Consider the following 25,446-nt stretch of genomic DNA (forward strand, 5'->3'; position numbering starts at 1 on the left):
AGGCTGTCTCTCTCACTGGCTGCTAGCCCAGTCCCTGGCACAACCTCGGGGCTTGGCAAATATTTGTTGAATGAATAAAAAGGCAGTGGCTTATAAGCTGGTTCAGGTTCCAGCTCCCCACTCACTCCTCATGGAAGAACCACTTCAATCCTCCAAGCGTCCCTTTCTTCATCTGCATGGGGGATATTTTGTTGTTATTGTTGTTTTTTCAACTTGGCATTTTTTTTGAAAAGTAGAACAGATATAGATACCAAAACCACACAGCATAAGCATGCACCTTAACGATTAATTATAAGGCAACTGAACACCCTTGTGACCACCCTCAGGTCAAGAAATGTAACGTTGCCTGCCACCTCTAGACAGCCCTACGGAAACCCTGTCCTCTCAAAGCCCTGCCCTCCTCCCAAAAGTCACCGCTACCCTAAGTTTTATGGATATCACTTGTGTTTCTTTCTTGCTTTACCAACACTGCAAGCAGCCCCAGACGCTATATTTTATCTTGCCCGCTTTTTAAAAACTTGATGTCTCTTTTAGTTTCTATTCCTCCTCCATCCCTTGCTTTTCCTTACAGTTTATCTGCGCAGTCCCTGGGCCGTCTAACCTGCACAGATCCCTGGGTCTGGGTGAGGCTGATGACAGCACTGTGTCACGGTTTAACACGTTCTGTCCTCGGGATTTTCTGTAAAATGGCAGCTGGATCCTGAGGCTATACCAGGGATGTTTCCAAGCTTCTGCCCTCGTGGGTTGTGGTGAGAATTGAAGGGGGATGGGTGAGTGTCTGATATCAGCAAGTGGTCCCCAGATGCAGCCGCCAAGGCTGTTCGGAGATGCTCACAAGGCCTGAACACGCACAGCCCGAGGGACATCCCGTCTCAACAGTCCATCCTGGCTTCTCTCTCCACCCAGACCCACCCACCCCACTTTGGGAAAGTTCCAGGGCTACGGCTGGCTTGTCCCAGTGGGAGCTGGCAGCAGAATGACCTGTAATTTTAGCTGTTTCTCTTCCCTAAAATTATTTCCCATCTGGAAATTGTTTCCCAACCCTGCCCAGGAAAGAGTTGGTGGTGCATGGAACATTTTTCTATTAAAAAAAAAAAAAAAAAAATAGGAGCCGGGCACTGAGGCAGGAGAATCCCTTGAACCCGGCAGGCGGAGGTTGTGGTGAGCCAAGATCACGCCACTGCACTCCAGCCTGGGCAACAGAGCAAAACTCCGTCTCAAATAAATAAATAAAACCAGCCACCAAATGTGGAATCTCCGCAGCCCAGGCTCTGGAGGCCTGGCTGAGTGCCAGCTGTATACTCTGCCTTGAGGAGCCTCTGCCAGTGAGGAGCAGAGGGTGAGAGGGTATAGTCAGGGCTCTGCTGCCAGGGTCCCCCTATCCACCTAGTGCATGGACAAGGACTCTGATGCAGGGCCTGGGACAGCCCCAGGCGAGCTGAGAGGAGGGATCCGGCCTAGGGTTGAGTGGCCTGCCCAGCTGCTGCCGCACTCGAGGTCTGTGGGTTATTCTAGGCCCCACAAGGAGTGGAATCACAGAGCAGAAGTTCTTCCTATGGGGATTCTCTTGCAGCTGCTCTGAACATTTCAAGAAAAAAAAAAATCCCTGCCGCTAACATCTCCCCATTACCTCACTAATTATCTTCTTTCTTTCTTTCTTTCTTTCTTTTTTTTTTTGAGACGGAGTCTCACTCTGTCGCCAGGCTGGAGTGCAGTGGTGCCATCTCAGCTCACTGCAACCTCTGACTCCCTGATTCAAGCAATTCTCCTGCCTCAGCCTCCCGTGTAGCTAGGATTACAGGCATGCGCCACCATATCCAGCTAATTTTTATATTTTTGGTAGAGACAGGGTTTCACCATGTTGGCCAGGATGGTCTTGATCTCCGGACCTCATGATCCGCCCACCTAGGCCTCCCAAAATGCTGGATTACAGGCGTGAGCCGCTGAACTCTCTTCTTTCTAACAAAGTTCTCACAGGCCCCTGACTCCAGACTGTGTAAGCAAGAGCATCTGGCAAGAATATCATGATATTTTTAGCACTTCTTGTACTTATTTTCATAATTTTTTTTTTTTTTTTTTGAGACAGAGTCTCACTCTGTCACCCTGGCTTGAGTGCAGTGGCACTATCTCGGCTCAACCTGCAACCTCCGCCTCCTGGGTTCAAGTGATTCTCCTGCCTCAGCCTCCTTAGTAGCTGGGATTACAGGTGTGCACCACCATGCCTAGCTAATGTTTGTATTTTTAGTAGAGATAAGGTTTCACCATGTTGGCCAGGCAGTCTTGAACTCCTGACCTCAGGTAATCTGCCTGCCTTGACCTCCCAAAGTGCTGGACAGGTGTGAGCTGCCGTGCCCAGCCTTATTTTCTTTTCCTTTTTTTTTTTTGAGATGGATTCTCACTCTGTTGCCTAGGCTGGAGTGCAGTGGTGTGATCTCGGCTCACCACAACCTCTGCCTCCTGGGTTCAAGTGATTCTCCTGCCTCAGCCTCCCAAGTAGCTGGGACTACAGGCATGTGCCACCATGCCTGGCTAATTTTTGTACTTTTAGTAGAGATGGGGTTTCACTATGTTGGCCAGGCTGGTCTCGAACTCCTGACCTCATGATCCACCTGCCTCAGCCTCCCAAAGCGCTGGGATTACAGTTGTGAGCCACTGTGCCGGGCACCCAGCCTTATTTTCATAATTGTTTTCATGATACATGATAATGGTTTTCCATGTTTGCTAATGATATAACGTTTCCTCTGCAGAAACAGGTTTAAAGAGAAACGTGGGCAGAAAGTCCATTTAAAATACACATTAAGGAAAATAAAACACAGATGGCACAAAATCCAAAGGTACCTGGAGTTTGGGAGACTCAGGAGCCATGGTGAAGAGGGCAGACTCCAGATCTGAGGGCCCAGGCTTGCATTCTGGCTGTGACTCTGTGGACCCTGTGATTTTAGGCAAGTCACTTGCTTTCTCTGAGCCACGGTGCTTTATCTGTAAAAGAAAGGAAAATAATAACACCTCCTTCCTATGATGATCTCTGAGAATTCAATAAAACAACGCGGAGAAAACACTCAGCCCAGTACCAGGCCCATGGGTTGCATTTAATGCTGTCGGAACACAAGGTGGGTGCTATTTTTATTCCTCTTAGGAAGCTGAGGCCCAGAGAGGTCATCTAGCCCATCCAAGGTTGCACAACTTGTAGGTGGTGGAGGTGGAACTAGAACCTCCAAAGTTCTCATGTGAGGCTGGGATCTGTGCTCTTAAACTGCTATGCTGCTATTGGCAGATCCATCTATCCACCCGTCCGTCCATCCATCCGTCCATCCATCCATCCATCCATCCATCCATCCATCCATCCACCAACCCACCCACCCACCCACCCATACATTCATTCACTCAGTCAAAATTCATGGAATTGTTCTGAGTTTATGGTGTTTTTTCAAAAAGCAGCAAAGTGCAGAGGTTCCCAGAGCAGATTCAAATCCCAACCTGCCGTGTGCAGGCCATCTGGGCAAATTGTCCCACCTCTCTGAGCCTCAGCTTGCCCATCTGGAAGAGGGGAACATTGATAGCCCTTTGAAGTTTCCGGAAGAGGTAGAAGACCATATACTGGGACTTCACACTGTCCTGCATGCCCTGCATCTGACCCCATGCTCTGCCTTTGCCTCTAAGTCTCAGTGATTCAAGCCCTGCCATATGTCTGCCTCATCCTGCCTCCCTCCTCCCTTTCACTCCACTTTAGCCAGACTCGGCTACTGGGGTTCCCTGAACAGCCCCAGGGCCTTTGTACACTTGGTTCCTCCAGCCTGAAATGTCTTTCTGCTTCCACCTGGTAACCATGAGTCCTCCCTGAAAAATCAGGTGAGCTTCCCCGTCTGCCCCAGGAGCATCCCCTGAGGCTGAGCCAAGCTCTGCCTTTCTGGGCTCCCCCAGCTCCCCACTTCTCTGACATGGAAAGGTCATGGATGTAATAACTTAGACAAATTCTTATGCTCTGCCACAGTCCACCATCTTAGTCACAAATGCCTGCTTCCCTTCTTTCATGCAGATACATGCACCCCTCTGCAGACGAGGCCACACACATGTTTAACACAATTATGGCATGTGATCCGAAGGCATGAGATCTGCCTTCATACATCCAACATGCAATGGTGCAACAGCATTACCTCTGGCTAGTGACCTCCCCTGGACTCAGCTACCACGTCTGCAGAAAGGGGGCAGTAACAGGACCTGCCGCACATCTGCTGTCATGAAGACCACATGAGCTAATATATGTGGGAAGCCCTTAGCACAGGGCCTGGGAGAGCATAAGCACACGATGCAAGGCAGAAGAAAGGCGTGTCCTAGTATGATAGGGCCCTTCCGACCAGGGCTGGTACTAAGGTGAGAGAAGTGAGGTGCCTACAAGTGCAAAATGTAACGCAGCGTTCACTCTCAGAGCAGTGCACCTGCCGCTGGGTCCTAGGAGTCACAGAGCAGTCCCGCTCTCCCCCTGCTGGTCACTCTGCAGAATGACGTCCCTTCCCTTTGCTCTCAGGGATCCCTGAGCCTCGGTTTCTTCATCTGTAAGGTGGAGTAGGAGAATCTGCCTCTCAGTTTGCAGGGCAAACAGGAGGCATTCCTCAAACATCAGTGTCCTCATCTCAATGCCAGCACTTAATGAGCACCTACTATGTGCAAAGGAATATGACTGAGACATAATCCCTACCCTTCAGGGGTTTAGCGAGTGGAGAGGGGAGGAGGAAGGCTGGAAACAGTGACTAAAGTAAGACACTTGTCCCTGTGCAGCACCTACTGCTTACCCCAGAGCAGTCAGAACCACGGCCCTGGCACCTGTTCATCTGCATATGTTTACTAAGCACCTACTGTGTGCCTGAGCCCAGGCTTGGCTGTGGATTAAGGGATTTAATGCTGTCAGAACACAAGATGGGTGTTATTTTTATTCCTGTTGGGAAGCTGAGGCCCAGAGAGGTCATCTAGCCCATCCAAGGTTGCACAGCTTGTAGGTGGTGGCGGTGGAACCAGAACCCCCAAAGTTCTAATGTGAGGCTGGGATTTGTGCTCTTAAACCGCTATGCTGCTGTTGGCAGATCCATCCATCCACCCATCCATCTATCCATCCATCTATCCCCATCTGTCCATCCATCCACCTACCCTTTCATTCAACAAATATTCATTGAGCACCTACTGTGCCACTGTGCCAGACACAGTGCTGAGTGCTGGAGAGATGCCAGTGACCAGAAAGACACAGCCTGTCCCTGCCCCCAGCAGCTGTTCACACGGAGAGGATGGGCAATAAACAAGACAAATACGTAAAAGATATGGCACTTGGTGATTCTTGCTGTACGTAAAAATAGAGAACAGGCTATGCGTGGCGGCTCACACCTGTAATCCCAGCACTTTGGGAGGCCGAGGCAGGAGGATCACCTGATCCCAGGAGCTTGGAACCAGCCTGGGCAACATAGCATAGTAGAGACCCTGTCTCTACTAAAAACACAAAACAATTAGCTGGGCATGGTGGTTCACGCCTGTAGTCCCACCTACTTGGGAGACTGAGGTGGGAGGATTGCTTGAGCCTAGGAGATCAAGGCTGCAGTGAGCCGCGATTATGTCACTGAACTCCAGCCCGGGAGACTGAGCGAGCCTGTCTCAAAAAGGTTGGGCGTGGTGGTTCACGCCTGTAATTCCAGCATTTTGGGAGGCTGAGGTGGGTGAATCACTTGAAGTCAGGAGTTTGAGACCAGCCTGGCCAACATGGTTAAACCCTGTCTTTACTAAAAATACAAAAATTAGCTGGGCGTGGTGGCGCACCTCTCAGGTACTCGGAAGGTTGAGGCACGAGAATCGCTTGAACCTCGGAGATGGAGGTTGCAGTAAGCCAAGATCGCACCACTGCACTCCAGCCTGGGTGACAGAGCGAGACCCTGTCTCAAAAAAAAAAAAAAAAAAGCACAGAAGAGTGAGAGGGTAGGGCTGGAGTGTGTTTCAATTTTAAATCATGGGGTGAGGCCTTGAGGGTCATTTAGGGACCTTGGCTCTCATTGTGAGTGAGCTGGAAGCCATGGAGGGTTCTGAGCAGGGGAGGAGCCTGGCCTGACTTAGGTCCTTACAAGATCACTCCATGAGGAGGCCAGACTGTTAGGACCCGGGGTGGAGGCTGTGAGCCCGGGGAGAAGGTGGCCGCACACAGGATGACGGCTGGGCTTGGTGGGGCAGTGGAATGGGGAAACGGAGTCTGGATGTATTCTGAAGGTGGAACCGACAGGATTAGCTGGTGGATGGGACATGGAGGTGGCAGACAGAGAGGAGTCCGGGATGGCTCCTTGAGCCTCTGGGGAGGGTGGAGCTGGCTGCCCTTGAGGCCAAGAAGGCTGTGGGCAGAGCAGGTTTCTGCGGGAGATGAGTGGGTTGCGGATGCATTCACCCTGAGTTGCCTGGCAGTGTGGACGTGGAGTTTGGGTTTACCCTCGTGTTGACTGGCACACGCTCGCGGTGCGGTTATCACGCCACCGGTGTCGTCACCACGCGGGCGATATAGGGACGGACCTTTCCCAAGGCCTGCTCTTCTGGGACTGCTGCGATGCCCCGTGCAGCCGCCAGGGGGCGCCCGAGCCGCACCGGGGACGCGCGGGGACCGGGTCATCCTCCCGGCGGGCTACCTGTGCGGGGCAGGACGCTTAGCCGCACCCTTGGCTTCCGCCACTCCGAGTCTGTTTCATTCCTCCTACCCCCCGCGCGCCATGTGACAGCCAAAACTGTCTCCAGACATTGCCAGGAGCCCCCTGGAGGGGAAAATCGCCCCCACGGCAGTCAGAGCCATGGCCTGCTCAGCCACATTCATTTACTGAGCACCTACTGTGTGCCTGTGCCTGGACTCCGCAGGGGCTCACGGGGGTTCCTCCTTTTCATCCAGGTTTCTGTTCAGATGTCACCACCTCAGAAAGACCCTGTGCTAGACACGCTCCACTCAATGACCTGAAAGGATCTTGTTGAAATGTTAACTTATTACATTTTTGGTTGTTTGTTGTTTTGTTTCGAGACAAGGTCTCTTGCTCTGCCACCCAGGCTGGAGTGCAGTGGCACAATCTTGGCTCACTGCAGCCTCAACCTCCTGGGTTCAAGTGATCTTTCCACCTCAGCCTCCAAGTAGCTGGGACTACAGGTGTGCACCACCACACCTGGCTAATTTTTTTTTTTTTTTCAGTAGAGACAGAGTCTCACTATGTTGCCCAGGCTAGTCTCAAACTCCTGGGTTCAAGTGCTCCTCCCGCCTCCGCCTCCCAAAGTGCTAGGATTACGCCACCGTGCCTAGCCTTCTTTATTGTCTGTCTCCCCTACCCAGCAGACAAACCCCTGCCCTCATGGAGCGCACCTTCCAGTGAGCCAGATGGTCACCTGTTTGAAGTGGTAGCATTCGAGTTGTGCCTCGAAGGACAGAAGCTGCTGATCATGGCGGAATTTGAAGAAAGGTCTTTCCTGGCAGAGGGAAAAGTCACGGCGAAGGCCTAGGGGCTGCTCAAGTCCCTGCCTTAGGGTATTTAGAGCATCCTGCCCCATGGGTGATGGGTCCTCAGGCCACACACAGCTGCTGGCCGAGAACCCCAAGTCATCGGGAAGCCATGTGGTGTGGACAGGGGCCGGGCAGCCTGGACATACAAAGGCCCATTGACAGCTGCATGGGAAGGGCCCAGGGCACCCAAGCCGGAAGCCGAGGCAGCTCCCTCTTGTCAACTCCCAAGGAGCTTTGGGTGGGGACAACAGAAAACCCGGAACTTCTCAGGAGACTCAAGTTTCCCAGGGGTGGGGAGAAAATGAGGTGGCCTGGTCATTGGGACATGCAGGGCAGCTGTGTGAGGCTTTTGCAGTCCCCCAGCCCTGGTTCTAAGTCTAGCCCTGCCCGCTGCTAGCAGAGTGGCCTTGGCCGTGTCATGCTCCCTCTCAGAGCCTAAGTTACCTCATCTCTAACACGGGGTGAAAGCCGGGCGCAGTGGCTCACGCCTGTAATCTCAGCACTTTGGGAGGCCAAAGTGGGTAGATCGCTTGAGTCCAGGAGTTTGAGATCAGCTGAGCAACATGGTGAAACCCCGTCTCTACAAAAAAATACAAAAATTAGCTGGGCATGGTGGCACATGCCTGTAGTCATACTCGGGAGGCTGAGGTGGGACGATCACTTGAGCTAGCGAGGTCGAGGCTGCAGTGAGCCAAGATCGCGCCACTGCACTCCAGCCTGGGCAACAGAGCAACACTCAGTCTAAATAAATAAATAAATAAATAAATAAATAAATAAATAAAATGGGGTGAAAAATAGAAGCAACCTTCCAGCGATGGTGTGAGACTGCCTGGATAGAGTAGTGGGAACCAGGCCTGACCCAGCAGGTGTTCAACGGCAGGTGGTCAGCTCCAGCAGTCAGCTATAGTGGCTGGCTGGAGTGGCCATCTGTGGTGGTCAGTGGTGGTGGTCGGTCATAGTAGTCAGCTTTCAGAGTCGGCTATTATGACACTAAGCATGAGGACCGTCAGGTGAGCATGGCTGGGGTTTTTGGTCAGACAGACCGGGGTTCCACAGATCTCCTGCTTTCCAGTGTAGGGTAGGTATGATCTCCTTTTCCCAAGCCTCTGTTTCTCCATCTGTAAGATGGGGATAATGAGAGCCCTACACAGGGCACTGGGACTATAGAATGTTCCAGGGCCTTGGAGGGCAGCCTCAGAAGAGCAGGCCAAGGAAAGCACAGGTTTCCCGACTGAAGGAGGTCTGTGGAGCCAGTAGGTGAGGAGTGGCTGTAAATGAACAGGAGCTGGGCCTCCCTCTGCGGGCAGGGGAGACGCGTGCGGGCATGTTCCCAGCCTGATAGCAGGAAGCATTTCAGGAAAGGCCCAGCTGAATAGTGAAGATAGCAGAGCAGGAATATGAAGAACACAGACCTGGGGTCAGCTTGCTGGGCTCAAGTCCCCTGTACTAGCTGTGTGTCCTTCGGCAAGTTAACCTCTCTCTGCCTTGGTTTCCCCACCTGTGAAACAGGGATAAGATCAAACCTACTGGGCTATGGGGTTGATTTGAGGTCCTTATGAGAGAATATTTTTATAAAGGATGACAGATGGGCTGAAGGCCTTAAATGATGACGCAGGCCAGGCATGGTGGTGCGTGCCTGTAGTCCCAGCTACTCAGGAGGCTGAGGTAGGAGGATCGCTCGAGCTTGTGAGGTTGAGGCTACAGTGAGTCGAGATTGCACCACTGCACTCCAGCCTGGGTGACAGAGCCAGACCCTGTCTCAAAATAAATAAATGATGTTGGACTGAGAAAGCATCAGCACTCACCCGGGCTCTGCGGGGAAGGTGGATGTGAGCAGGGCCAGGAAGAGCCAGGAGGAACAGGAGGCAACTCCTGCATGTTTGTGTGAGCACAGCCAGGTGTCAGGGTGGGGGGCAGCCCGAGCAGGAACCCTGAGAATATAAAACAACTCGGCAGCAGTGGCAATGGCCTCGGGGACCCTGAGAGCTACTAACGCAGCCACCTGGACGCACACAGGAAAAACAAGCATTCTGAGATCAGAAGTATGGACTTTGGCCTGGGGCAATAGGGAGCCACTGAAGGTTTGGTAGTCAAGGGTCAGGCTCCTCTTATTGATATAACTAGGATACTCCACAACTTCATCCCCAGCACCTACCTCGGGGCCTGCCACATAGTAGGTGCTCAGGAAAATGCTTTTAAATGAAGAAATGCATCAATGCATGAATGAGAAACTAGCTACTAAAAGCTGGCCTTATTTTGCCCTTCTTCACCCACATAGCACTGGGTACCTCCACGGACTTACACACAGAGGGACTAGCAAAGATAAATGTCCTTAGTGGGAACCAGCTCAGGGAGACAGACGCATAGTGAGGAGGCCAGAGTGGCTGGAGTAGAGAAAACAAAGGGAGAGCGGGGAGGGGATGCCCTGCGGACGTGAGCCGGGTAGACCCCTCAAGGCCTCGTGGGTAGGGAATAGGGCTTTCTTCCAAGTGCAGTGGGAGCCTCCAGAGGCTTTGGTGGTTTTGCGTGGGGATTTTTGTGTGTGTGTATTTGTTTTTTCCTTTTTTTTTCAGATGGGGTGTTGCTCTGTCACCCAGGCTGGAGAGCAGTGGTGCAGTCTCAGCTAACTGCAGCCTCAACCTCACAGGCTCAAGCGATCCTCTTACCTCAGTCTCCTGAGTAGCTGGGACTACAGGCACGCGCCACCTTGCCTGGCTAATTTTTTTATTTTTTGTGGAGATAGGTTCTCACCATGTTGCCAGGGCTGGTCTCAAAATCCTGGATTCAAGCGATCCTCCAGCCTTGGCCTCCCAAAGTGCTGGGATTACAGGCATGAGTCACTGCGCCCAGCCAGTTGCATTTTAAATCCTCCTATCAAAGAGCATAGGCATTATTATCATCCCCATTTCACAGATGAGGAAACTGACGCTCAGAGATCGAATGATTTACCTAAGGTCACACAGCTGCGTAGAGACGGTGCTAGGATTCAGCCTCAGCCCGCTGGGCTGTGGGATCTGCAGGGCTGGAGGGGATTGAACGATGCCAGCTGGATCCAGCACAGGTCCCCATCTGCTAAACTCTGCCCTGCGACCTCTAGGTGACACTGGATGTTGGCAGGCATGAAGGACCTACATTGTGGGACTGTGGGGAACATGACCAGGCCCTGATCAGTGGGTCTGCTGAGTCACCAGACCTGGCCCAGAGCTAACCTCCGGCAGCTGGAAGCCACCCCAGGGTCCATCCTTGGTGCCCTGCCCAGCAACTGCCAAGCACAGCCACTGCCACCTGGGCTGGATGTTCTACAGAAGCCAGAGTGACAAACTACCCCAAAATCTGCCCTCCTCCCTTTGCTCTGTGGCCTCTGGGAAGTCCCCTGCCCTCCCTGGCCTGCAGTGCACCTGCTGTCTGGCCCAAGCCCCAGGCCGCAGTGCCCCTCCCTTTGGGTTGGGTAGAATCCTGACCAGTTGCTGATACTGAGTTTAGACAGGAGGGCAGAAAGGTGGGACAGGTAAGTGCAGGCAGTGGGGAAGCTTGTGGGCCTCACAGGACTAGACTCCTGTGGTGTGGCAGAGGCCACGGCTGCCCATCAGAACCCCAGGGGCCCAGGCTCCACCCAGATAACAGGACACAAGAATAGAGAGCCTCCTAAGCAGAACTCGGCTTCTATAATCAAGACAGATAGATAGGGCAAGCCAGCTAGCATTTACTGAGGACTTAATATGTGCTAGGCATTCTACAGCTGTTCTCTTTATTTAATCTTCTTAATAGCAGATGATGATCATGACGCATGGTGATTCCTGTTTGGCAGATGAGGAAACCAAGACCTAAAGAGGTAAAGTCCTTGCTCGAGGTCCCCAAGCCGGGAAGTGGCAGAACCAGAGTGAAATCCAAGTCCATGTCATTCCAGAGCCCCTTTGCCTGGACCTAGAAGCCCCTCAGATTCTAAAGCTCTAATCCCCTCACCAGCACCCCCAGCAAAGTGCAGCATTCAGGACTGAGCCTCAAGGGACCAGCCAGGCCTGATTGTGAACCTCGGAGCAAGGCAAGATCGTCAGTGCAGTAAAGTGAGACTGGTGGAGCCTGATGGCCTCCTTAGGGACAGCCCGGGACAATCACAAACAGAAGCTGCCTCTGTGCTGGAGCCTGCCCTGTCCTGGGAACCTCTCCCACCCGGGACGAGCTCACCTCAACATACAAATCACCTGCGGCCCGGGTGGCCCATTTTATGGATACAAAGCCTGAGGCCCAGAATGTCCCTGTAAAGTGCCCAAGGTCACATAGTGAGCAGACAATTGGTGATACTGGAACCTGGTTGCCTCTTTTGTGCAGCCTCAGTTTCTTTTCCTCCCAGGATCTCCTGTGTTAAAAAAAAAAAACATACAATGTGGCCGGGCGCAGTGGCTCATGCCTGTAATCCCAGCACTTAGGGAAGCCATGGTGGGCAGATCACCTGAGGTCAGGAGTTCAAGACCAGCCTGGCCAACATAGTGAAACCCTGGCTCTACTAAAAATACAAAAATTAGCTGGGTGTGGTGGTGGGTGCCTCTAGTCCCAGCTACTGGGGAGGCTGAGGTAGGAGAATCACTTGAACCTGGGAGGCGGAGGTTGCAGTGAGCTGAGATTGCACCACTGCACTCCAGCCTGGGCAACATAGTGAGACTCCGTCTCAAAAAACAAAACAAAACAAAAAACCCAACCGAACAAAAAAAAACAAAAACAAAAAAATACACAATGTACCCTCTTGACCCTCATCGTCTTCCAACAAGCACCCCAGTCCTCCGTCCTGCCTATGGCTGAACTTCTGGTGGAAGTCTCGTTAGCGTCTTATCGGATCATTCACGCCGATTACGCATCATGCACATCGCATTCGCCTGATCCGCCGACGCCCATCATCATCATGAAGTCATCATCATCGCGTTCTTATCCGTCTTTATCATCATCGCCGCTGCTTATCATCGCAAATCGCCCATCGCCATCGCCGCCGCCATCGCTGATCATGCATCATCATCGTTAAGTCATCGCCGTCATGCATCGCCGCTTCATCGCGTACTTATTTTTCTTATCATCGCCATCATCACGCTTAGTCGTATCATCATGCGCCATCATGATCGTATCGCCGTCGCCATCATCGCCGCCATCATCGCGGTGTCATATTGACGCCATCGCCGATCAGCTATCGCGGTCATCGCTTTATGGCCCATCATCGCCGTCAGCGCATCGCGTGGATCATCATCGCGTCAGCAAGTCGCCATCATCGCGTTATCGCCCATCGCGATCATCATATGCGCCATCATCGCCGTCATATCATCATCGCCGTATCCGCGATCGCTTATCATGCGCTTTATCATCATGAGTCGTCATAAGATCATGCATCGCGTCATCATCATGATCGCCCATCTCTGCGCGGATAATCATCGCCGCTTTCATCCATCGCTTTCTTAATCTTGGCCGCCATCCGCGATCATGCATCATCGTATCATCATGCTTTCGGCATCATCTTATGCGCCATCGCCCAGATCAGCCATCGTGATCATCATCGCCGCTTCATCATGCGTCATAAATGGCGTAAATATCTTGATCATCATCATCATGCTTTCTTATCGCCTTCGCCATCATCATCATATCACGGTGATCGCTATCATCGCCTTTCGCCCCATCATCATCGCCGTCATATCATCGCCGCTCTTATCATCGCGCCGCCATCATCATCATATCGCCCATCATCGCGTATCGCGATCATCATCATCGCCGCTGTATCATCGCCGTCATGCATCGCATTCATCATCGCCGCCAGCCATCATCACCGTCGCTATCATCGCGCATCGCGGTCATATCATCATGCATCATCGGCGGTCATATTATCGCGTTCGCTATCGCGGATCAGCCATCATCATAGCATCATCGCGATCGCGCATCGCGCATTCTTTATCGCCACGCCGGATCATCGCCGCTGTGGTCAGCCCATCATCGCCGCATCGCGGGTCATCGCCGGTCATCATCATCGGTGTGAAATAATCATGGCGCTTGCATCGCGCCGCTGCATAAAATCCACCCTCCACCATCACCCTCTCCTCACCACACCCCTCTCCTCCACCCTCTCCTCACCGCACCCTCTCCTCGTTGCCCTTGAGCAAGCTTCCATCCTCTGTGTCACCAAATGGCTCTTGGTGTTGTGATCCTTTCTGCCAAGTCCCGGCGTGGGATCCCATGCTCATAGCCACTTCTCAGCAATGTTCGACACTACTGACCACCCTCTCCTTCCCGAAACATCCTTCTTGAAACAGCCTCCATTCCTGACACTAGATGCTGCACGGGCCCTGCCTCTTCTCCTCCTCCCTGGCAGCCCCACTCCATGGCTCTAAACAAACGTGTGTTCTGCTACGTCTCAGACTCCCAACAGCATCCTTGATCTCTCTCCGGGGCTCTGGACTTGAATGTCTAACTACCTACTTGAAATATCCTAAAAACACAGCTTGGTTTCCCACGAAGACTTATTTCATTCCTCCTTCATCATCCCCACACTCTCCGGTCTTTGTTCCTCAGAGACACCACCCTGTAGCTCAAGCATCAAAGTGAGGTATCACACTCAAATCCTCTGTTTCCCTCCCACCACCTCCAAAATTTGTCCAGAGTTGTCCATTTCTCTGTAACTCCATGGCCACCACCCTGGTCCAGGCTGCTACTGTTCTCACCCTTGACCTCCTTGTTTTTTGTTTTTGTTTTTTTTTTTTTTGAGACGGAGTCTCGCTTTGTCGCCCAGGCTGGAGTGCAGTGGCCGGATCTCAGCTCACTGCAAGCTCCGCCTCCTGAGTTTACACCATTCTCCTGCCTCAGCCTCCCGAGTAGCTGGGACTACAGGCGCCTGCCACCTCGCCTGGCTAGTTTTTTGTATTTTTTAGTAGAGACGGGGTTTCACCGTGTTAGCCAGGATGGTCTCGATCTCCTGACCTCGTGATCCACCCATCTCGGCCTCCCTCCTTGTTGTTTTTTTGCTGCTACTTTTGCTTCCCATGCAGCCAGGGGAACTTTCAGAAACAAATCAAAACATGTCACTTGCCTGCTGAAAACATTCCAGTGGCCTTTGGCTGCTTTTCCAAAAACTCCCAAGTCCTCACATTGGCCTACAAGACCCCATCTTCCTCTCCAGTCTTCCCTCCTCCCTTCCTCCTCAGCCACATTGGCTTCCTTTCACGTTCTCCAGCAAGCCAAGTTCTTCCCTGCCTAGGGGCCTTTGCACTTGCTGTTTCTTCTGTCTGTAACTCTCTTCCTTCTGCTCTTTCTATAACTGCCTCTTTCTCTCTTTTATAGCCCAGCTCAGCCATCACCTCTCCAGAGGTCACTTCCCTGATCATCTAATTGAAGGACCTCACCTTCCACCCTGGTCACTCTCAACCCCATCACCCTGTTTATTCCTGTCATAACTCAGCACTGTTGGGAGCTCATTTACTTGTTGACTTGTTTACTGTCTTTCCAACTCTTGTTGCCAGAATGTTGGTCCCATGAAGGCAGGGATTTAATACCGTTCTTGTTCAGTGCTTTAGATGGAAACCAGGTACACATAGCACAGTGCCTGGCACATAGAAAATGCTCAATAAATATTGGATGGATGGATGATGGATGGATGGCATGAATGGATGGATGTGATAAATGGATGGTTGAGATGAACCGATGGATGAGATGGATGGATGAATGGATGGATGGGTAATGAATAGCTGGGATGGGTAGATGGATAGATGGATGATGTATGAGTGGATGGGATGGATGGATAGATGGATGGGTGAGGGATGGGTGGATGAGATGGATGGATGGATGGATGGGATGAATGGATGGATGGAATGGAGGGATGAGTGAATGGGATGGATAGGATGAATGAATAGATGGATGGATGAACAGGTGGGTGGGGGATGGATGGATAGGGTGAATGGATGGATGGATGGTTGGTTCCATAATGGGTGAATGGATGGATGGATGGATGAATGAATGGGATGGATGGGATGGATGGATGGACGGATGAATGAAAGGGATGGATGGGATGGATGAATGGATGGATGGATGGGTGGGTAATGGATAGATGGGATGGATGGATGGATAAATGGATGGATGGATGGATGAGTGGATGGGATGGATGGATGGATGGACGGATGAGTGGGTAATGAATAGATGGGATGGATGGATGGATGAGAGGATGGGATGGATGGGATGGATGGATGGATGGATGGATGGATGGATGGATGGATGGATATGCAACCAGATAAACAAACCTAAAGTACACCTTTAATCATGCCACTCTCCTCAAGAACCTAACTTGACTGCCCACTGCCTATGGAATAGAGAGCAAACTCTCCTCTGGGACATTCAAAGTGTTCTGAACTGGTTCCAAAGTGGGGGTACAGTGAGTGATAAGTGAGAAGATAAGTCATTCATACTGAAGCATTAGGAAGTAGATCAGTTAAGCATCTGTCTCCTCGATCTGGGTATGAGCCATTTGAGGGCCGGGTCATCTTCATCTTTCTGTCTAGACATTGAGCCCCGGGTGGGCAAGATCAGAGGTGCCTGATGAATAAATACATGACTGAGTGAGCAAGTGAGCAAGTGAAAGCAGCCCCACTCTGCCCCAAGAAGCCAGCAAGTGAAAAGCAGGAAGGTTCAGACCCAGAGGGCTGAGCAGTTCAAATTTAGAATAGGAAAGTAGTTTCACTGTTTCAGGTCACTGCTCCTGGCCAAGGTTTCAAAAGTATGTAAAGCCGGGGCTCTGCAGCGACAGGGAAATTGAAACTTACCAGAAACTAGACTGGCAGTGTCTCTTGGGAGGGACTGATTTGAATACCAATGACCTGATCTTCCAATTATAAGAGCCGCACAGTGTCAGACTAAAAAGCACACTCCCGTGTAATTGCAATCAAAGCCACAAAGACTCGCACCACTAAGAGTGGCACTTCTTGAGTGTCCTGTCCTGCTGACACACTTCTGGTTTTTGCAGACCTTGGGCCCTTCCACTGTGACTCTCTTGGTTTGCAGGTGGAAGAGGGGCAGAGCTGTGAAGAGGAGAGCTGGGGGTCACCTCAGCTCTGCCAGAGGTTCTGTGACCTGCCAGAGGCTCTGCGACCTTCCCTGAGTCATCATCTGTGGAGAAAGGGCTTGCCACTGAGTGGCGCGTTCTATTTGTACCGCTCTTCTGATCAATCAGCGTCTTTGGTTGGGTTCCTTGGGAAACAGACTCAGAGAGCTGGCACGCAGGCGGTTTATCGGGGAGCGCTCTCACGCACAGCACCTGTGAAGGGGGTAGAGCGGTGTGGGGGGCGATTATGTGGGGCTGGAATGCAGGCACACCAGAGGCCTCAGCAGTGCTCAGAGGCTGGAACAGCCCTTCCGAGTTGCCTACATCAGGGCCATGAAATGGGGTCCTTAGACCCCCATGTCAACCCGACATTGGAGGTGGGCTGCCCCTGTGGAGGAGGCAGTCTTAGGCAAGGCGGTTCTTCTTGGCTGAAGGTGAATCCTGGAGGCTCTGTCCTGAAGGGGACTCCAGGTGGCAGACTGTAGTCTCCACTGAGGTCCACTCCTCTTCACTTCCACCGCCTGGAGCCAACCCATCACCTCTCACCTGGATGCAGCCTTAAGCTCCTGCCCGCAGCTCAGCATCCATGCTTGGCCCTTCACCAACACAGAGTCCAATCTGCACCAGGAACCTAAAGCCTCAGGGGCTCTCCCAGCACAGAAATCAGATCACTTCACTTCACTGCTTGGAACCCTCAAATGGCCTCCCAGAACAAAACACACTCAGAATAAAATCCTGAGTGATCCCTGCCTCTGCCTATGACCTCTCCCTTCACTGTGCTTCAGCCCTCTCTCTCTCTCTTTTATAACAATCCATCATGATGTTCGGTGTTCTCTCTTTCTTGAGGCAACAGCTCTGTTCCACCGCAGGGCCTTTGCTCTTGCTGTTCCCGCTGCCTGACGTTCTCTCTTCCCTCAGATCCTCCCATGGCTGACTCTATGTCCTTCAAGTCTCATGTGACACGTCACCTTCTCAGAGGGATATTCCCTGGTTGTCCAATCTAAAGTGGTTCCACATTTCTCGCATGTTACCTGTCTTTTAAACCACTTCTCACTGTCTGAAACTATATTACGACTTTACTGGTTGACTTCCTGTCTCCTTCCATCAGAATAAACTCCATGGGGGTAGGAATCGCGTCTGCCTGTTTGCCTCTGTTACATGCAGCATCTAAACCAGAAACCAGTGCATTGTAGGTGTTACCTATTTGCTGAATGGCTTAATAATGATTTCATGAATCTGTCTCCTTAGTTATTGCTAATCTTGTTCTTTTTACTGTTTGCCTTAATCAGATTTGGCAGGATTTATCTATCTTCTGGTGCTTTCTTTTTAAAGAACACTTTTTCATTTTATTTATCACTTCTATTTTCTTTTTTCTATTTCATTAATTGTATAATTTACCTTTAATTTCTTATTCCTACTCTTTTGGCTTCTTCTATTTTCTATTTTCTTTTTCTTTCTTTTTTTTTTTTTTCTGAGATGAAGTGTCGCCCAGGCTGGAGTGCAGCAGCACGATCTTGGCTCACTGCAACCTCTGCCCCCCAGATTCAAGCGATTCTCCTGGCTCAGCCTCTCGAGTAGCTGGGATTACAGGCACACTGTAATTTTTGTACTTCTGGTAGAGATGGGGTTTCACCATCTTGGTGAGGCAGGTCTTGAACTTCTGACCTTGTGATCCACCTGCCTCAGCCTCCCAAAGTGCTGGGATTACAGGCATGAGCCACCGTGTCTGGCCTATTTTCTATTTTCTTAAGTTAAATACTTAATCCATTTTGTTTTCGATTTTTAAAAATAATAAACTTCTTTAAGGCTATACATTTTCTTCTGTGGGTAGCATTAGCTACGTCTCATACTCTTTGGTATGAAAAGTGTCTGCTTTTTAAGACTAGATAAGTTTCCATTTTGGTTCTGATTTTCCTCTGATTCAGGGGCCATTTAGAAATAATAGCTATTTTTCAAGAAGTTAAAAATTTGAGGTTTCTTTTGATAATTTATTCTGAATTGTATTGGATTATGAAATGAGAATGTGGCTTGGAAACATCTCTACCCTGAAACTTCACTTTGCCATTTACAAACTCTTAGTAGACCAGAGTTTACTTGCTAAGCGTGTTTCCTCATCTGTAAAGCGAGCACAATACATAGTGGCTGAAGACTTATGCCAGGCGCATTGGATCACGCCTGTATTCCCAACGCTTTGGGAGGCCAAGGCGGGTGGATCAGTTGAGAGCAGGATTTTGAGACCAGCCTGGCCAACACGGTGAAACCCCATCTCTACTAAAAATACAAAAATTAGCCAGGCGTGGTGGCGCACACCTGTAATCCCAGCTACTCCGGAGGTTAAAGCAGGAGAATCACTTGAACCTGGGAGGCAGAGGTTGCAGTGAAGCGAGATAGCATCATTGCACTCCAGCGTGGGTGAAAGAGTGAGACCACCTCAAAAAGAAAAAAAAAAAAAAGTTTCTATGGCCACCTGGGCTAGGAGGCTTGTCTTGAAGCCACCTTACCCTAATAAACCCATTGTCCTAACTTATGTTGTATTTATATCTGGAGTGGCCTTGACTCTGTCACTGACCACTAGAACACCCCAGGCCTGACAGAGCTCCTGACACCAACTCAAATGCTAGTTTTGCAGGTGCGTGGCTCATGCCTGTAACCCCAGCACAGTGGGAGGCCGAGGCAGGCAGATCACCTGAGGTCAGGAGTTCAAGACCCGCCTGGCCAACATGGCAAAACCCCATCTCTACTCAAAGTACAAAAATTAGCCAGGTGTGGTGGTGTGAACCTTTAATCCCAGCTATTTGGGAGGCTGAGGCAGGAGAATCGCTTGAACCTGGAAGGCAGAGGTTGCAGTGAGCCAAGATCGCGCCACTGAACTCCAGTCTGAGTGACAAAGCGAGACTTCGTCTCAAAAAAAAAAAAAAAATTCTTTTGCTGACAGAAATTTGGACCATACATTCCAGCTGTGATGAACTTACGACACTGCAGCTACATTTTTATTTTTATTAGTCAATAGATCTACAACCAAAAAGTATGAAAAAAGAAAAATCTCTCAATGATAGGCAAACAAATCTTAATATTTGGTGGTATGATTTTGTATTTGGTTCCACTGATTATTCTTTCAACAGGAATGTTAGTGGCCTTGCCACCAGCAAGGTTAGCAATCTTGGCTCCCAGTTACTTCTCTTGTAGGTCAGTCTTAAGAACAAGGCTTTGGCCGGGCTCAGTAGCTCACGCCTGTAATCCCAGCACTTTGAGAGGCCGAGGCGGGTGAATCATAAGGTCAGAAGTTTGAGACCAGTCTGGCCAACAGGGTGAAATCCTGTCTCTAAAAATAAAAAAAAATTAAAAATACAAAAATTAGCGAGGCACGGTGGTGCATGCTTGTAATCCCAGCGACTCAGGAGACTGAGGCAGGAGAATCGCTTGAACCTGGAAGGTGGAGGTTGCTGTGAGCCGAGATGGCACCATTGCACTCCAGTCCTGGTGACACAGCAAGACTCTGTCTCAAAAAAAAAAACCTTAAGAAGGTTTTAAGGCTTTAGGATTGGATGTGGTGGCTCACGCCTGTAATCTCAGCACTTTGGGAGACTGAGGCAAGGGGATTGCTTGAGGCCAGGAGTTCAAGACCAGCCTGGGCAACATAGGAAGACCTCGTCTCTACAAATAACTTAAAAAGTAGCCAGGTGTGATGGTGCATGCCTGTAGTCTCAGCTACTCAGGAGGCTGAAGTAGGAGGATCACTTGAGACCAGGAAGTCGAGCCTGCAGTGAGCTGAGATTATGACACTGTACTCCAGCCTGGGCAACAGAGCAAGACTTTGTCTCATTAAAAACAAAATAAAACAAACAAAAAAACAGATAACAAGGCTTTAATAGCAAGAATACTTTAGATTTATAGACGGTATTTTGCCGGGATGAAAGCTTCCATTGACCGACCACCTATTTACTGTTGTGAAGCATTGCACTTGGTAACTCACATATGCTGCTGCATTTCCTCTTCACATTAACCTCGCGTGGAAAATCTTACCACCTCCCTTCTCCAAATGAGAAAACAGGATCAGAGAAATGTGACTTTACCAAGAGCACCCAGCTCCTGAGCGGGTTCAGCCTGGGGGTGTCTGGCTCATCCTACATCTGGAGTCTTCAGATTGAGAAGGTTCATTTTCATTTACTCAGCAAATATTTGAGCACCTGCCCCTTGCCTTCTGTCCTGCAGTATGCCCAACTCTGGACTAGGTGATGGAGATGGAACAGGGAGCAAAACAGTGTCCTTTGCCCCCTGTCCCAGGTGGGAAGAAAGACCAAAGAAAAGACAAACAAAACAGATGAAAACAGCACTTCACAGTATATATGATGTTAGAGAGGGACAGTGACAGCTAAGATTCTCAACAGTTCATTTCAGTACTAAACTGTTTTACTTCTATTCTGTTTCTTTTCTTTCCTTTTCCTTTCTTTTCTTTTTTTTTGAGACAGAGTCTCGCTGTGTTGCTCAGGCTGGAGTGTAGTGTTGCCATCTCAGCTCACTGCAACCTCCACCTCCCGGGTTCAAGCGATTCTCCTGCCTCAGCCTCCTGAGTAGCTGGGATTAGAGGCACATGCCACCACACCCGGCTAATTTTTGTATTTTTAGTAAAGACGGGGTTTCACCATGTTGGCCAGGCTGATTTCGAACTCCCAACCTCAGGTGATCCGCCTGCCTCAGTCTCCCAAAGTGCTGGGATTACGTGCATGACCCTCTGTGCCTAGCCTCTATTCCATTTCTGATCATTGTTAAGGCAGATTGACAGACACAAAAATGTAGTGTCTCTATTGCCCTAAATCTCCAGCGACTACTCTTTAGCCTTGTCCCAGGACCAAATAATGTAAAATGTATTTTTTTGTTTGTTTGTTTTTGAGACAGGGTCTCACTCTGTTGCATAGGCTAGAGTGCAGTGGTACAATCATAGCTCACGGCATCGCTCACAGCAACCTCAACCTCCTAGGCTCAAGGGATCCTCCCACCTCAGCCTCCCGAGTAGTTGGAACTACAAACGTAACACCATCATGCCCAGCTAATTTTTATATAAATATATTTTGTAGAGACAGGGCCTCGCCTTGTTGCCCAGGTTGGTCCTGAACTCCTGGCTTCAAGCGATCCTCCCACCTCGGCCTCTCAAAGTGCTGGGATTACAGGCGTGAGCCACCATGCCCGGCCCAGGGTTCTGCTGTAATGAGCACATCCTTCTTGTGGTGTTTCCTTTCTTCACTCACAGTCCTGCCATTTCTTGTTCCTGTGTAATCTGTCACTCTGTGGCACTTCCTTTTCCTCTGTGTTGACAGAGCCTGGCTTGTTTAGCCACTCTTGTGTCCTCAGGCGGTTTGATTTCCTTCCATGTTACTGCTCTTATGTCTTACATAGCGATGGACCAGCCAGAACACATTGTTATTTTTCCCCTGGTTTGCCTCCCTGTTCTATAATCCTCCATCACCGTTCACATTTCTATTGATTTTTAGCCAAACTCAGGGGTTGGCAAACTATGGCCACCCGCCTGTTTTTGTAAATAAAGTTTTATTGGAACGCAGCCAAGCCTGTTTGTTTATATATTGTCTGGGGCTGCTTGAGCTACGAGAGCAGAATTGAGAAGTTGAATAGTTGAGTGACAGAGACTGCATACGGTCCCTGTGAAGGTGGAAAAAACAACTGTTTTTCCTCTGCTCTCACACTACAGCAATCAACACAAAAGACGTGGGTCTTTGTTTTGTTTTGTTTTGTTTTTTTGTTTGTTTTTGAGACAGAGTCTCACTCTGTCACCCAGGCTGGAGTGCAGTGGCACAATCTCAGCTCACTGCAACCTCTGCCTCCCGGGTCCAAGTGATTCTCCCGCCTCAGCCGCCAGAGTAGTTGGGATTACAGGCACCCACCACCAGGCCCAGCTAATTTTTATATTTTCAGTCAATATAGGTTTTCACTATGTTGGCCAGGCTGGTCTCGAACTTCTGATCTCAGGTGATCTGCCCACCTCAGCCTCCCAAAGTGCTGGGATTATAGGTGTCAGCCAATGCACCTGGCCACAGAATATCTCTATGACCAAATGTGTGTCTGTTTTTCCCCAAGTACCAAGCAGTAGACACCAGCGGGCCATCCCCCAATTCTACTCTGATGCTGTCTACCTGAAGATAGCCTCAGGTCACACAGGTTGAGGGCTCAGTCCCCAAGCCCGTCGCCTCCTTCCCACCAGTCACAAGTCCAGGCTTCCAGAACTTCTGACTGATCATCTCCAAACGGGGGTTCCCAGCACCCGCTCTTTGGGTTTAATGTAGTTGCTAAAGCGGCTCACAGAACTCAGGCAAACTTACTTTTATGTCTTACTGGTTTATGACAAAGCTTCTTTTAAAGGATGCAGATAAACAGCTAGATGAGACACACGCAGTGAGGTCTGGAAGGGTTCTGAGCCTGTCCCGATGGGTTTGGGGCACACCACCCTCCCAGCACGTGGATGAGTTATTGTTCACCTTCCTATAAACCTCTGTGTGTTCAGCTATCTGGAAGCTCTCTGACTCTGTCCTCTTGAGGCTTTTTTTTGAGACAGGATTTTGCTCTGTCACCCAGGCTGGAGTGCAGTGGTGCGATCTCGGCTCACTGCAACCTCTGCCTCAAGGGTTCAAGTGATTCTCCTGCCTCAGCCTCCTGAGTGAGCTGAGATTACAGGCGTGTGCCACCACGTACAGCTAATGTTTGTATTTTTAGTAGAGAGGGGCTTTCCCCATGTTAGTCAGGCTGGTCTCGAACTCCTGACCTCAAATGATCCACCCACTTCGGCCTCCCAAAGTGCTGGGATTACGGGTGCGAACCACCACGCCCGGCCCTCTTGAGCCTTTTATGGGGACTTCACTGGGTGGGCATGACTGACGGAAATGTGATCGAATGGAAAGGGGATGGTCTAACACTAATAGGCTGAGCAGGGAACCCCTGCGAGGCTGTCTGTTCAGCGTCTTCTCCACCTCTCTCCGCTGTGTTCCTTCCTTCAGGGCATTGGGTAGGACCTTTCTGAAATGAGGGTCCTTAAGACCCACAATTAGAAAGGCAGGGGAAGAGGAGAGTCCTTCCTTGGGCAGGTAAAAGGAGAAGATCAGAGAGAGAGATTCTGTGTTCCAAGGCCTAACGCACCCCCATATTATCACAGAAAACTGACAAGGGCTATCCGAGTCGTGATCCAGGAACCACGGATGAGAACAGACACGTGTATCCCCCTGCCGCCAACGTCTACGATATTTCCCATCTGGCCCTTGCCTAATGAATTAGGAAAAGATTTGCTGGAAAAATAGAAAAAGTTCGCGGGCCCCTTGCCTAATGAATTCAGTTCACAAGAGGTTAGATTTTGTATTTGAGCCTGGCACGTCTTACGCAGGGTAGTGAGTCAGTAACTGGAGTGTGTTTAAAGCTGACGCTGGAGACATTCGCTCTAGGGGAGGGGTTTTCCTCACTCTTCCCTCTGCTGGGAGCATATCTTTGATCTCAGATGCCACCTCCTCCAGAGACGTCTTCCCTGAACACCCAGTCTGAACGCTACACCATCCCAGTCATTCTTCTGTGTGATTTTTCTTTCTTTTTTCTTCTTCTTTTTTTTTTTTGTAGAGACAGAGTCTTGCTATGTTGCCCAGGCTAGTCTTGAACTTCTGGGCTCAAGCGATCTTCCTGCCTTGGCCTCCCAAAGTGCTGGGATTACAAGCTTGAGCCACCATGCTCAGAGGTTTTTTGTTTTATGGTTTTGTTTGTTTGTTTGTTTGTTTGAGACAGAGCCTCGCTCTGTCACCCATGCCGGAGTGCAGTGGTGTGATCTCGGCTCACTGCAATCTCTGCCTCCCAGGTTCAAGTAATTCCCCCGTCTCAGCCTCCCAAGTAGCTGGGACTACAGGCACACACCACCACGCCCGGCTAATTTTTTGTATTTTAGTAGAGACGGGGTTTTGCCATGTTGGCTATGATGGTCTTAATCTCCTGACCTTATGACCCACCTGCCTCAGCCTCCCAAAGTGCTGGGATTATAGGCGTGAGCCACCCCGCTTGGCCTTCTGTGTGATTTTTCTTCACACCACTTACCATGAGGTGAATCTACTCATTTAGTTATTTTTTCACTAGTTTGGTATCTGTCTTCTCCCTCAAAACTGTAAACTCGGCTAAGCGCAGTGGCTCATGCCTGTAATTTCAGCACTTTTGGAGGCCAAGGCAGGAGGATCATTTTAGTGCAGGAGTTTGAGAACAGCATGAGTAACACAGCTAGAATCTGTCTCTACAAAAAAAAAGAAAAAAAATTTAAAGTTTGCCAAGCATGGTGGTGAGTGCCTGCAGTCCCCACTACTCAGGAGGCTGAGGTGGGAGGATCGCCTGAGCCCAGGAGGTTGAGGCTTCAGTGAGCCATCATGGCACTGCTGTACTACAGCCTGGGTGACAGATTGAGACTCTCTATCTCTCTCTCTGTCTCTCTGTCTCTCTCTCTCTCTCTCTCTCTCTCTCACACTCACACACACACACACACACACGCACGCACCAACTGTAAACTCCAGAGCAGGAATCTTGGTTCTCTCTACCATCCAGAGCAGTGGTTCACAATAGTTGGTGCTAAAAGATTTGTTGGATGGATGGATGGATGGATGGATGGATGGATGAAATGAGCCTACCAAGATTTTTTCTTTTTTGGAGACAGGGTCTTGCTTTGTCACCCAGCCATGAGTGCAATGGTGCCATCATGGCTCACTGCAGCCTCGACCTCCCGGGCTCAAGTGATCCTTCTACCTTAGCGTCACAAGTAGCTAGGACTACAGAGTGTGCTAACATGCCTGGCTAATTTTTATTTTTTGTTTGTTTGGTTTTGTTTTTGAGATGGAGTCTCGCTCTGTTGCCCAGGCTGGAGTGC

The 25,446-nt window shown here is 50.2% G+C and overlaps 1 protein-coding gene across 2 annotated transcripts in view; it reads right to left on the reverse strand.

Moving 5' to 3' along the window:
• Window positions 1-25,446, reverse strand: part of B4GALT5 (beta-1,4-galactosyltransferase 5) — a 142,223-nt gene that overhangs the window by 22,436 nt on the left and 94,341 nt on the right. The window contains exon 9 of one of the 2 annotated variants that reach the window (XR_004179109.1): window positions 2,839-2,979. Coding sequence is in view for 1 of the 2 variants with exons in the window: in XM_017944709.3 (XP_017800198.1) it covers window positions 2,976-2,979 (4 nt within the window). In the remaining variant the exon portion in view is untranslated. Of the gene's footprint in view, window positions 1-2,648; window positions 2,980-25,446 lie in introns of those variants that run through there. The other variant, XM_017944709.3, reaches the window with a different exon arrangement.

This window comes from Papio anubis, chromosome 16 (genome assembly GCF_008728515.1).
Source record: "Papio anubis isolate 15944 chromosome 16, Panubis1.0, whole genome shotgun sequence".
Lineage (NCBI taxonomy): Eukaryota > Metazoa > Chordata > Mammalia > Primates > Cercopithecidae > Papio > Papio anubis.